Source organism: Tuber melanosporum, assembly GCF_000151645.1.
Source record: "Tuber melanosporum whole genome shotgun sequence assembly, scaffold_11, strain Mel28".
Classification (NCBI taxonomy): Eukaryota; Fungi; Ascomycota; class Pezizomycetes; order Pezizales; family Tuberaceae; genus Tuber; species Tuber melanosporum.
The window spans coordinates 570,819-583,052 of NW_003298766.1; the positions used below are offsets into that span (position 1 = coordinate 570,819).

At 48.7% G+C, this 12,234-nt stretch overlaps 3 protein-coding genes; all 3 read right to left on the reverse strand.

Moving 5' to 3' along the window:
• Window positions 1–2,984: 2,984 nt before the first annotated feature.
• Window positions 2,985–5,179, reverse strand: GSTUM_00004304001 (uncharacterized protein). XM_002835540.2 has 4 exons: window positions 4,556–5,179; window positions 4,153–4,492; window positions 3,711–4,097; window positions 2,985–3,657 (listed from the first exon to the last, which is right to left on the reverse strand). Exons 1-4 carry the CDS (start codon window positions 5,007–5,009, stop codon window positions 3,231–3,233), a joined length of 1,608 nt encoding a protein of 535 aa, XP_002835586.1. The 5' UTR covers window positions 5,010–5,179; the 3' UTR covers window positions 2,985–3,230.
• Window positions 5,180–6,897: 1,718 nt separating this feature from the next.
• Window positions 6,898–7,957, reverse strand: GSTUM_00004306001 (uncharacterized protein; the record flags this gene model as incomplete). XM_002835541.2 has 5 exons in its annotated part: window positions 6,898–6,979; window positions 7,038–7,671; window positions 7,721–7,781; window positions 7,837–7,888; window positions 7,943–7,957. The coding sequence occupies 5 exons, from the start codon at window positions 7,955–7,957 to the stop codon at window positions 6,953–6,955; spliced, it is 789 nt and encodes a 262-aa protein (XP_002835587.1). The 3' UTR covers window positions 6,898–6,952.
• Window positions 7,958–8,424: 467 nt separating this feature from the next.
• GSTUM_00004308001 (40S ribosomal protein S18) lies at window positions 8,425–9,906 on the reverse strand (the record flags this gene model as incomplete). XM_002835542.2 has 7 exons in its annotated part: window positions 8,425–8,585; window positions 8,652–8,905; window positions 8,973–9,100; window positions 9,304–9,343; window positions 9,536–9,562; window positions 9,648–9,766; window positions 9,868–9,906. The coding sequence occupies 7 exons, from the start codon at window positions 9,904–9,906 to the stop codon at window positions 8,542–8,544; spliced, it is 651 nt and encodes a 216-aa protein (XP_002835588.1). The 3' UTR covers window positions 8,425–8,541.
• Window positions 9,907–12,234: the final 2,328 nt, after the last annotated feature.

Here is a 12,234-nt window from a genome sequence, read left to right on the forward strand (position 1 = left end):
TAATCGAGACTTTTGTCTAGTGGCTGTATGAAGGCCTCTCCATCTAGATGCCTCTTACAGAATCGGAGTTTTTCGAAGGATCTGTTTTCCCGGCGCTTCTCAGTTATCATTCTTGATCTGAAGGGCTCCTGTATCGGACGTCGCTGCAAGTATGGATATGAATATAGCAATGCAATTGACGACACTGGATACGTGAGAACCGGTCTTTGCAGGGTTAGTATATTTGATAGCCGAGGGTGTAGCTATTGGGCCGGGGAGTTAATGCTTTTCTTGAACCGTAATTACCTGTAGGGGAAGGAATTATCATACTTTCTCTTTTTTATGTTATGATAGGACATTGTGCGCCATAATATAGACAAGTTAAGTGCCATATCCTGAGATGTCAATGCTTGAGGCTAAGCATTAGGAATATCATACAACCAGCTGTCCGGTTACAAGTGTCCGAATATTGTACTTGTACAGCTCTCGACTGCCATAGATCGCTCTAAAATTGTAGCCTACAGTGCCCGGGCAAAATCTCTCACAAAACAGCAACCTCTATGAGAGAGCCCGTGAGCTAAATCTTCATCCTTTGCCGGATTTCGCAGCAGCGAATCAACACCTCCAGTATCCGCAAGCACGCACCCGATGCCAACGGCAAGGTAAACTTTAACTGCATCACAGGGCACCCATAGTACATCCAACCCTCCTCTCGATACCCGAATTAGAAGGCCAATACGATCCACCTCAAAGAGCTCTATACTGGCACTAGCTATCCGCTTCCAATGGCTCTAAAGGCGGTCCGTTGCCACACCTTAACTTACCCTTCGTTGCTTGAACCCTGCCAAGACGCGTAGAGGCTCTGTGCTGATTCGACCCCACCAGTTCTGCCCCACCAACGTGACACGCCCTCTCACACCCTCTCTCTCCCCCATCCTTTCCCTTCCTTCAGGTCGGAAACAACAACCCTCAACCACCCCAACAAAGCCACAGCCCCGGGTGGAAGGGAAAAAGGGAAAGGAGAATAGAATAAAATATTATATCATAATATTAAGAGACTAATTATCCCTTTAATAAAACCCCCAACCATGTCCACAAATCACGTTGACCCGGATCCTGAATTCGATTCACACGGTGATGCGGAGGAGCTTAAAGCACTCACTTCTGCTCTTTCTTCATTCCAGTATGCCCCCTTCCCTCTTCCCCCCTCTTCCTATCCATTCCCAATTAATTGTCCGGAAAACAGCCTCTACCGCCGCGCCGCCCACCAAAACTTAACCCACTGTCGCCGAATCTCCTTCTTCGCCCTCTCCTCCACACATCAAGCACTCCTCAAGCAACCACCCATCAATTACCTCCGTACCCTGGATATCGTCGACCGCGCAATCGAAGACAATGCAGTTCTTAGCGAGGCCATATTCCGCTCTGCCGTGGATGCATTCGGGGTCGATCTCGGGACTACTGGCGGTGGGTTTAGGGTCTGGGAGAGCAGTGCGAGTGATGGGGATCTGGACAAGGTGCGGAGCACGGTTAAGCAATTTTATCGCGATTGGAGTGATGAAGGGAAGGCAGAGAGGGAGATTTGCTACGGCGGGGTCATGAAGGAGTTGGAGGAGAGATTTGGAATGGTCGAGGACAAGTATGGCTCTTCAGCTACCTATACTAGGGAGATTGATAGCTAATGGTTTGATCGCAGGTCGGCTATTAGAGTCCTCGTCCCGGGAGCCGGCCTGGGCAGGCTTGCCTTCGATATCGCTGTCGCAGGTGCATTCTCCACTGCGATACTCCCCTCTATTCCTCGCTCATCTCGTCTCAACTAACATCCAAATCCAGGCTACACCTCCCAAGGAAATGAATTCTCCTACCACCAACTGATGGCCAGCAACTACATCCTAAATCACACCACCACCGCATATCAACACACCCTCCACCCCTTCATCTCAATCTTCAGCAATCATTCCACCCGCCCCGACCACCTCCGCGGCATCCAAATCCCAGACGTCCATCCCGAAACCCTTCTCGAGCTCACGGGTACCGACAGATTCAGCATGACAGCGGGCGACTTCCGCCAATCCTACAAAGACCTCCCCCCCTCGCAAAAATTTGACGTCTGCGCCACCGTATTCTTCATCGACACAGCACCGAACTTAATCTCCTACCTTGAGACCATCAAGCACTTGCTTGTCGACGACGGGATCTGGGTGAACTTTGGACCGCTGCTCTGGCACTTTGAAGAGCATGCCCAGGAGCAGCAACAACGGAAGAGGAGGGATAGCGGGGAAGATGAGGACGTGGGAGCTGCGGGAAAGTTCGAGCTGTGCCTCGATGAAGTCCTTGCACTAGTCCAGATGTGCGGGTTTAAGCTAGAGAAGGTGATCACGGGGGCCAAGACCGGGTACGTGGACGATGAGAAGAGCATGCTAAGGCATGAATATGAGGGCGTGTTCTGGGTTGCTATTAAAGCGTAGGGTTAGGACATATACATCACACTGATTACACGATCCGGTGCCTATAGAGGCAGTGGGGTATGACGTTTGCTCCCGCTAGCTATTCATTCGTCTCCTATTTCCTTCTTTTATTGCTTTTCTTTTATCGATTTACCAATTTACCAGTTCGTTAATATGTTTTAACTTTACTCCCCCTTGTGCTCCATTCATGTCTCGCCCTTATGTATCGGGGTTTCTGCCTTCCTATCTTTTCTATCTTGTTCAAAAGTTTATCTGTTTTCTATGATAGAGGCGTTGACGGCAGTTCACGGTAGCTGGATGATGATTGATGGCATAAACTTATACACTACGGCACTCGGTCCACATTCTGCTATATACTTTAGGTGACTCTTAGATAGCTCGGAAATTCATTCTTGCATTAAAAAATCCACCGAATTGATTCACCTGATACAGATAGTGTAGGTACAGTACAGTGCGATACTGCCAGGTGATAGGAGTAAGGTTCCCTGTGAAAGCCGTTGGATAGTCATTCATTTCAATAACCCTCATTCTCATGCATTGAAGAATAAAACACCTTCCATTGTTAAAAGTCAATACGTCAGAAACACCGCGACGAAGCAAAGAAAGAGAAAGAGCAGAAAAAAATCAAACCCTCCGTAATATTATATGTATCACTCCCATGCCAATTCATCCGGTCCGAAAATATTGCAGAGCCATGAGTTTAACCCATTACAAAAAGAAAGAAAGAGAACATCATGCCCAACAAGTTGACCGGCTACAGTACACAAGACAAAAAGACATCACTTAAGCCCAGTAGTTACCACTCAACCATCTGTTCAACATCTGCAAGCTCGGGTCGGGCTGGTTGTATGGAACCATGTGACCGGCCTGATAGATCTGCATGAAGGTAAAGTTTCCAGAAGTTTTGAACTTTCCAGCCTCCTTATTGTTGACCATAAAGCCCTCAACCTTGGCCTTGTTGAAGGCCTTCTTTCCGGGCCACTTGAGAGCTTCAGTCCAGGCACGGTTTCCGAGCCAGTTGCAAATGTAATCAGCGTCACCGGCATAGATCAAGACAGGGATCTCCTTGAGGAGTTCGACGACAAATTTGTGGAATGGCAACATCCAGTCTCCATTGAGGAGGAAGTTGCGATTGATGTCAAAGTTGCAAGACTCATAAGAAGAAACCTCGGCCCCGAGAGACGATATAACATCCTTCTCGTTGAGATACCTGATTTGATTCGTTGGCAAAAAATCCCAGTGTCAAGTGTCAAGCAAACTTACTTAGAGATCCAGCCCATTTCAGAGTAGCAAAGGTTGTCAGAATCTTCACACTTCCCGCGAATGTCATAGACATTCAATCCGGTGCGCTGATAAGGGCCGATCATAGCATTGTTGCAGTAGATGGATGCAGGGACACAAGACCACACAGACTTGGAGGTATAGCAGTTTTGGATCATACCGGCACAACGAGGGTAGGCATTGTCCATATTCTTGCACTCAGAGTCGCTCAAGGCAGATGGGTACCCACCTTCACCACAAGCCATGGGGCGGTAGTACTTGTATTGGGTGAGACCATCGGTAAGACCGTTGCCAATGAGAACAGACTGAAGGTTGATGTTGCGCTTCTTATGAGAGAGAATCTCGGCGGCGAATTGAGGAATATAGTGTCTTGCAAAGAGTTAACGCGAAATCCAATCAAAAACTGGGAAACCCGACAACTCACCCAGCATAAGATTCACCAGCGATATGGAAGTCCTGCTTAGCATATTCCGGGAATTTATCAAAGAACATGGTCAAGAACGCATAAACGTCCTTTCCCGCAGCGTGGGTGCTTGAAACAGAGCTCGAAGAGTACGAGTACCCGACATTGACGGGCTGGTCAAGGAAAATGACCGAAGCGTTGGAGTTCCACGAGTATGGGTTATCAACGGTTTGTATCTTAGCATTAATGGAAGCAGGACCAAGCTCCATGAAGAGACCAGTCAAAGAAGAGCACCCCGGACCACCGTTGAGCCAAAGGACAACAGGGTCGTTCTTGGGGTCATTTCGCGATTCAAAGAACCCTGGCGAGAGATGTTAATATCGCGACAAACAAGCAATGATACCGCGTTCAAAGGAAAACTTACAGAAGAAGAAATGCTTGTCGTCTTCCTCTATATCCAAGTAACCAGAATATTGTTTGGTTCCAGCATCAACTCCCAGATCACTAGGCTTCTTGATCCTTAACCTGTTGCCCTTGATTTTACCGTGGCCATCGACCTTGCTCCCCAGGGCTGAGACGGTCTCGGAACCATCGACGATGTAGTCCCAGTGGCTATCCGGTCGCCTCTTGATCCCAGCCTTGGGCTTGGACTTGCTCTGGATGGCTTGAATGGCAGACACGGTATCTTCAGGGTAGAGCTTCGCGATCTCTGCCCAGGCAGAGATAGACTCGGAAGAGAGATCACCGACTTTGAACTGGTCAAGAGCAGATGAGAGAAAGGCAGGAAGTTTCGAGACGATAGGATGCTGCTCAGGATTAGGCACAAAGGCTGAAGCCCCCAGGGCCAAGGTGATGGCAGAAGCTACTGAAAGCCTCATGATTGCGGAATCAACGAAAGGTGATGGGTTTACCGAGCGATTTCACTGTGTACGAAGGGTGAATGTGAAGAAAGGACAGAGGGAGATGAGGAAGAGGGATGGAGATGGAAAGAGGAAGAGGCGAAGGAAAGAGAAGAGAGGGGTTTTGCAGTTGGAAGGGTGGGATGACTCGCTCCAAGCAATACCCTACTAAAAGCCTACTGGGGGCGCGCGGCCTTTCACTCCATCTCTACTCGTACCAGCCAGATCAAACTTGCGTGCGGGAGAGAATATCGGTGGCTGGGCGTGGCCCTGTCAACCAATTGGGGAACAATGCCAGACCGAGGAGCCACCTCCAGCGCGAACGCAGGTCCCAACCAACCTCGTGCACCTGGTCATGCTGTATTGTTCCCCGACCTAAAGCGGTTTACTGGCCGCCCCGAACCCGGCAGATGCCCTGCTGCTGCACCTAATCTCGGAGAGCCCATCGATATTACAGCACCGGTGCCAGTACGACGGAAGCGCGATACAACGGCCATCGCATGTGCAGTACTGGTATGGAGACGCGATAAATGAGTAGCCACAGAGTTACAAATGGAAAATGGAAAATGGAAAATGCCCCTACAAGTGCCATGGGTGAAGTCTTCGCACACACTACTTTGTGACCTCACCAATTTTTAACATTTTTTTGATGGTAAGCCACTTTGGTGTGTGCGAAGACTTCACCCATGGCACTTGTACAAGCACCGTAAAAATATCACATCCAGAGCAGCTGGAACCGCTCTACGAAAGATGCCCTTGCGATACGAACGAAAGTGAAGCTCAGCCCTGACCTCGGGGGCCCCAAGTGTGGGTTGCGGACTCGGATCCAAGGTTTTGGCTACGATACGATACCATGATACGGTACCGTACGTGTTCCGACAGCACGAGGTCACGAGGCACAAGTAACGTAACTTGCCTCCCATTTCGGGTATGATATCACATCCTCTCATATACCGGTACGAGTACCGTACATATCATTAAAGAGGGGGAACAATCCAATTGTTCGTCTGGTTGAACTCGGCCAGGGCTGAAGGTCTTGGGTGCTGTCACTCGAGAAACTGGATTGATGGTTACCGGTACTCTTGTTTTCTACGAGTACAAATCCCCGTGTCGTTTAAACCCCATTATTGCGGGGTTCAAATATTTCTGATGTGCTTGTATAACACTAGTATGATACTGGTATCGTAGTGCCCAATTTGGAATGTTGGAGCCCTACCGGGTCACCACCCGTAGTTTTTTATCGCCCTAGGCATAGGTTTACAAATATCACACAGTAACTGTACTTTTGCACCCAAAAGTCCAACGAAAAAAAAAAAAAAAAAAACCCCCCCGACCGCATGAGCAAAGGCTGCTGAAGAGTGAGGTTTTGCAATTTTTAAAGATTAAAATAACTATGGCTCGCTCAGGGTCGTTTCCATCCCACTCCTCTCGCAACCTGTTCAAAGAGGGTAGAGTGGGCATGTTCTCAACGGGGGATGTGTCTTGGGGTGGGTGAGGTCAGAGTATCGATGGCAGACAATGGTACGATACAGTAATTTACCTGTGTGTCTACTCATCAACGCTGAGTCTTAGCGGCAGAGGACAATGCTACCATACGTTTTCATAACTTTATGCATCGGGAGATAAAGACCGCGCCAACCCCTCACAGCGCTGCTACGCGGATTACGGTTGAACGACGGGTTCGGCACAATGCTGGTGAATGGAACTTTTATTTCGCATGAGCCTAGAATTAATGCAATGGCCTTAACCAACGCGCAGTACGCAGGAGCACCCATAGCGATCACCGCTCTGGTATGCCTCCGGATAGAAGAAGATACAACTCAAAACTCCATGGCCGCCATACCGGTATCCCCAATTGTGTGATGATGTAAAGCTCAATTTTATCACCCCCCCGATCCACCCCTCCCCCTCCCCCAAGCCGTCTAACTATTATCGCCCTCAGACACAACCTGCGAAGCACATTAGCTCCCAAGTCTAGAAATGCTCATCTGATGAGAGGGTACTCACCGCAGTGTCTATGACCTCCACTCTTCCCTTCCCCTTGGTCTCTGACGCAACAAGGTCCGCGATGCTCTTGTACTTTCCGGGCTCGACGAACGCAGTGCATTCCCAATTGCCGCCCTCATACACTTCGTCCTCAACCTGCTCAATAAACTCCATGACCTTCTCCTTGACCCTCTTTGGCGCAACAACTCTCAACCTCATCCTCGCTCGTGCGATAGAAATAGGCTGATGGTACACCAAGGCCTTGATAGCCTCCAAAGCCTGAGCCTTGGAGCTCTTCTTATCCGTGACACCACTCCACCTCGGTGCACCCTCCTCGCCTTCCTCCCTCTTCTTGGCAGACAACTCTGCAAGAGCTTTCTCAATCATGGTAGGAGTGTAGACGCGCTTAGAGGTTGGGTCAACGCATTTGGACGCCACGATTGAGATCACTTCGGTGTGTGTTTGCTCGAGTTTCGCGTTGCGCTCTTTTTCACCGACCTGAAGTTCGCCCTTTTGGAGTATTTCTAGTATTATGGACTCGGTAGTGGATTTTGGCCCGAAGGACTTTTGGAGGTCGGCATGAGGTGCCACAGCGCCTTTGGAGACGTTGGTGAAGACTTGCTGGATTTGGAGGACTTCGTCCAGATCCGTCTCACTAGGACTTGTTAGTTAAAGGATCTGGCGAGGCGAAGGGGGGACAATACACTCCGGTACGGTATTCCAGGACTTTGTTCTTGTAACATGCTAGCTCGTATCGCTTCTTGCCTGGCGCATTATTTGTAAACATGCGTGCTGGCTTGTTTGGAAGACAGGAATGTACCTTTCTTCAGCCTAACGATCGCGACGTTGGTAAGTTTAATCTGATTTGAAGGCTTCACGAGCTTATCAGCTCTTGCAGTCTAAATCACCGGGTGTTCAATACATACCTGGTTAATAGGCATGGTGAGAAAATTCTAGAGCAGGTAATAATGGTGTTTGTGCAAGAGAGAGAGAAACAAAGAAAAGAAAGAGGTGGGGCGGCGTGGGGTGAGGGCTCTGTCTCGGACTGTCTGCGTCAGAATGCCAAGACTCAAAACCAGGCCTTCTATCGGACATCAGGGTTCCTTGATCTTCGAGAAGGATATGATACCGGTATTTCCAGTGTTGTGCCGCACCCTGTGCTTGGCTGTTAGGGGCCCAAGAATACTTTATTAATTGTTAACTCCATGAATTGTTACAAGTGGTTCGGGTGACTACAGATCACTTCATTTAAACCACAGCTACAGTGTGCGCTACATTTTCATTCACATAATCAGAGCAATTCAGAAGCACAATCAAGAGGAAGAAATGAATAACTTTGTACAGCAAGAAGACCCCTAAACCCCAGTCGCTTGGAATTTCATTCCCAAATATGAGATGCTGAGAGAGTTTACGAAAACCATTTTATTTTTTTTCCGATTCCCTGCACATTACCACTGCCACCGGTGAAGAGTAGTAATACTGTATCCCATCCCAAGCAAAAAGGATCCCTGAAGAAGGAAATAGTTTAACCCTTCTTCTTCGACACACCAACAGTTCGCCCACGGCGACCTAAATAAATAGCACGTCAGTACCAGAAACAATTGGTAGCTCTGTTTGCGTAACGGAAAGTCTTACCGGTAGTCTTGGAGTGCTGTCCTCTAACACGGAGACCCCAGTAATGTCTGAGACCTCTGTGAGCACGAATCTTCTTGAGTCTCTCTAAGTCCTCACGCAGCTTATTGTCGAGGGAGTTGGCAAGAATCTGCGAATCCTTTCCATCGATAATATCACGCTGGCGATTGAGGAACCAGGTAGGGATCTTATATTGGGTAGGGTTTTGGATGATAGTGACGATGCGCTCAAGCTCTTCGGTAGTAAGTTCACCAGCGCTGAACGCATGTATGTTAGTAACACCGAATGAACAAGTGCGATAGTGGATCCCGAAGCGTAACATACCGCTTGTTCAAGTCGACATCAGCCTTCTTGCAGACCAAGTTGGAATAACGCCTTCCAACACCCTTGATCTTGGTCAAGGCATACATGACCTTCTGTTTACCGTCGACATTGGTGTTAAGGAGACGCAACTGAAAATAGCAACCCATCAGTACCGTGAACCCAATGTGTTTATCAGCCATATGGCTGTGTTCCAATCCGATATCTCCTGTTGGTTGCTATCTCCGGTCTCCCCAATTCCTCAAAGCCTGCTTTTCAGTCGTTCTGCCACCACAAAACGCCCCATATAGCAACCAGCAGCTTCCGGAAAGAACCAAGTGAAGAGGTTACCTACGATGAATTGGAAGTTCGATTTCTCACCACTGACAAGCGACCTAGAGCCAGAAAAGCCTAATCAGCACCTATTCCATATCGTAACCGTAACCACACCCAACGGACCCCGGCAGTAGGGGGTCGAAATGGATATTCAAAATTGGATATAGCGTTTCCCCCCCCCACTGTATGGATTGCTCCCCCGTTGGGGGGCTTAAGGACGAAAAATCGCATCTCCATCGGGGGGAACTTACATGGTGGGTGGCCGATATGAGGATTCCCTGGGATCGATAAGTGTCGGTCACCGCTAGTTGGAATTTTGTGGATGATGTTGTCGTTATTGATTGTTGTAGCTTGCTACCAAACAGCGCCGCTTTCGCGATAGGGAGGATTTGTGGGTGTCGCTGTGTTGAATTCAGGCTGGGACTGCTTGGGTGGAAGATAAGGGTTGTACCCCAACTTAATTGTCTTATCAGATCAGCCGCCTCTAGTGGTGTCAGTAATCAGTTACCTTGGACCAACCCCAAACCACCACTTGTGTAACGTAAAATCACAGATGGGCTTGGACTTTCGCTGACTATGATACCCCAAATACCATTTCAAAAAGTTTTGCGTAGTAAGGCATATATATTACACAGTGGTTCTTGAAATACACACCGGTAGCTAAATACCACCCTTTACCGGAAATGCGCGTGAGATACCGAAGCTTTTATCACAACGCCTCACTCGAGACCCCAGGCTCAGTGCCCACGGTTCAACATGCAGAGCGCTTGCCCTCGATACCGATATTAAAGTTGCACAGCCCTGGAATACGGTTAGGAGTTTCTCCAAATATTACGGAGCTGTGCCACCGCATTACTCAGTAATCCGCTTATAACACGGTGCAGGCTTCTGCCCGTAAAAGTGCTGCTCCGTAAGCCCAGGGACAAGCAAGGTTAAACACTGTTTCATGGGATTCGAGATAATCAATGCGGCGCCTACTAAGAAGCTTCCTCTACCGTATCCCCCTACCCTTCATATGCAAATTCCGGTACTGTACCAATGCTCTTAAGCTTTAGCTTCCCCATCCCTAGTGACATTCCGCTGGCACACCGGTTCATTCCAGTTACCCTCCTTAATCCCAGGAAACGGGGCATCGTTCTCTCTTTTAAGCATAAAATCAGTCGTCGCAGACACACTGCCCGGGCAGGCGCAAGCGCTCAGGCTCAGCGAGCTTCGCCACGGGTTGGATACCGATACATCTATAAGATCGTGTGGGAGCCAGTAAACGGGACGGGCGTGAAGAAAGCGCTGCACGACGTGGATAGATATCATGAAGCTGAAGACCTCGTCTACTACGTTTGAGAAACCGATTCGGCACCAGCATCTCGATGAACTCTACAGGGAATTGGATGCTATACACTGGGGATGGAAACTCGTTGCCTCGTGCGCGAATTGGATGATGCTTGCTGGGTTTGTCACCCCCCGGGCCGATCATGGGCTGTTCTTCTGACTAATTGCGTCAAGATTTGTGGTGCTTCCCTCAGCGTTTGATGATGACGACTCGAAGTTCAGGATCGATTCCAATATATTGAGGGCATCTGCAGTGGCATTGCTATTAACCGGGTACATAATTACTGGAATGCTGTGCTATACCTTCAGGAACATACTGTTCCAAGTGGAGGCCATATTTATGTACATTACCCCCCCTACCCCCAACGATTTATAGGTCACTAATTTTTTCCGAAAGACCAGGACTTACTGGGTCGGCATTGGGAATGCTTAGTACTCTATTCAATGTCCATGGCAAGAAATACGATCCCGGGGAAGAGAAATGGAGTGCAACAGCCATATCCGCAGTCGTTGTGAGTGGAGTGTTCATTCTGTAAGTACCTACCATATTTCATATCAAGAATTACCCGCTGACAGATCCAAGCTTCTACGGAGCTGCTGCATTGACGGGACAGCGAAGGGTAGACCTGATTCGCCAACGAGATCGGAACGTCTGCGTCCTCCGTGAGGAATTGGAGAACCCTGATCTGATCCCGGAGGAAGAGCACACGAGACGCCAATTATTGACCCTGCTTATGGCCCCATCTCAGAACCCCGGAAAACTTTCAGTTCCAAATACCGCGTTCGACTCGAGTGCTGAAACTAGCCGGAGTCCAAGCGTGGATCGGAGTCGGGTGCCTAGTAGAGATCACAGCAGAGACCATAGTAGGGATCATAGTGGAGGTCACAGCAGAAACCCTAGCTATGAGACCCGACCAACTCCCGCACCCAGGCCAAGTCACGATATGGGCGTCAGGAGGGAAAGTGTGGTGGGTGATGGGGGTGGCCTAGGTTTGCCAGCATCACTGAGGTTGGAACAAGAGTTCAGAAGGTCAGGGATCGTTATGAAGGCTACACTGGGCCACGACGAAGAAATCGGTGGCGACTACTGCCCCGAGTACTACGGGCTATAGAAGGGGTTCCGGTATTGTCATATTATGTAATTTTACGTGCTCACTATGGGTCCTGTGAGCATTGCGGTAAGTTATACGGTGTTTGGAGTTAGACCAGCTTCTTTGGGGCTACCTGTAGAATTCTCTGTATAGTACGAGTAGTGTATTTTTACTTTTTCTTTTATACTTTTTTTTTTTTTTTTTTTTTTTTTTCACCCTCCATCCAGATGCTGAGTATCATGTATCATGCGTGGATTTTAGAGTAATAGAATATCATAGGTAGAATAGAGCACCCGCGTGGCCAAAGGCAACTTTCAGGGGGTCACTGTCTGAAGTAGCGTTTCGAAGTGGATATCCGTACCGGCAACTGCCTATGATGCCGTTTCGACCGAAGGGGCCGATACTGTACCAGTACAAGTACCGGTAAAGCACCACATCCCCTCTTTTTCTCATTATTGTAGGTATCAATAATTTTTGCTCACCCCAACGGCGTGTTCGTATTGCACCATGATACACTACGGTACCCCACA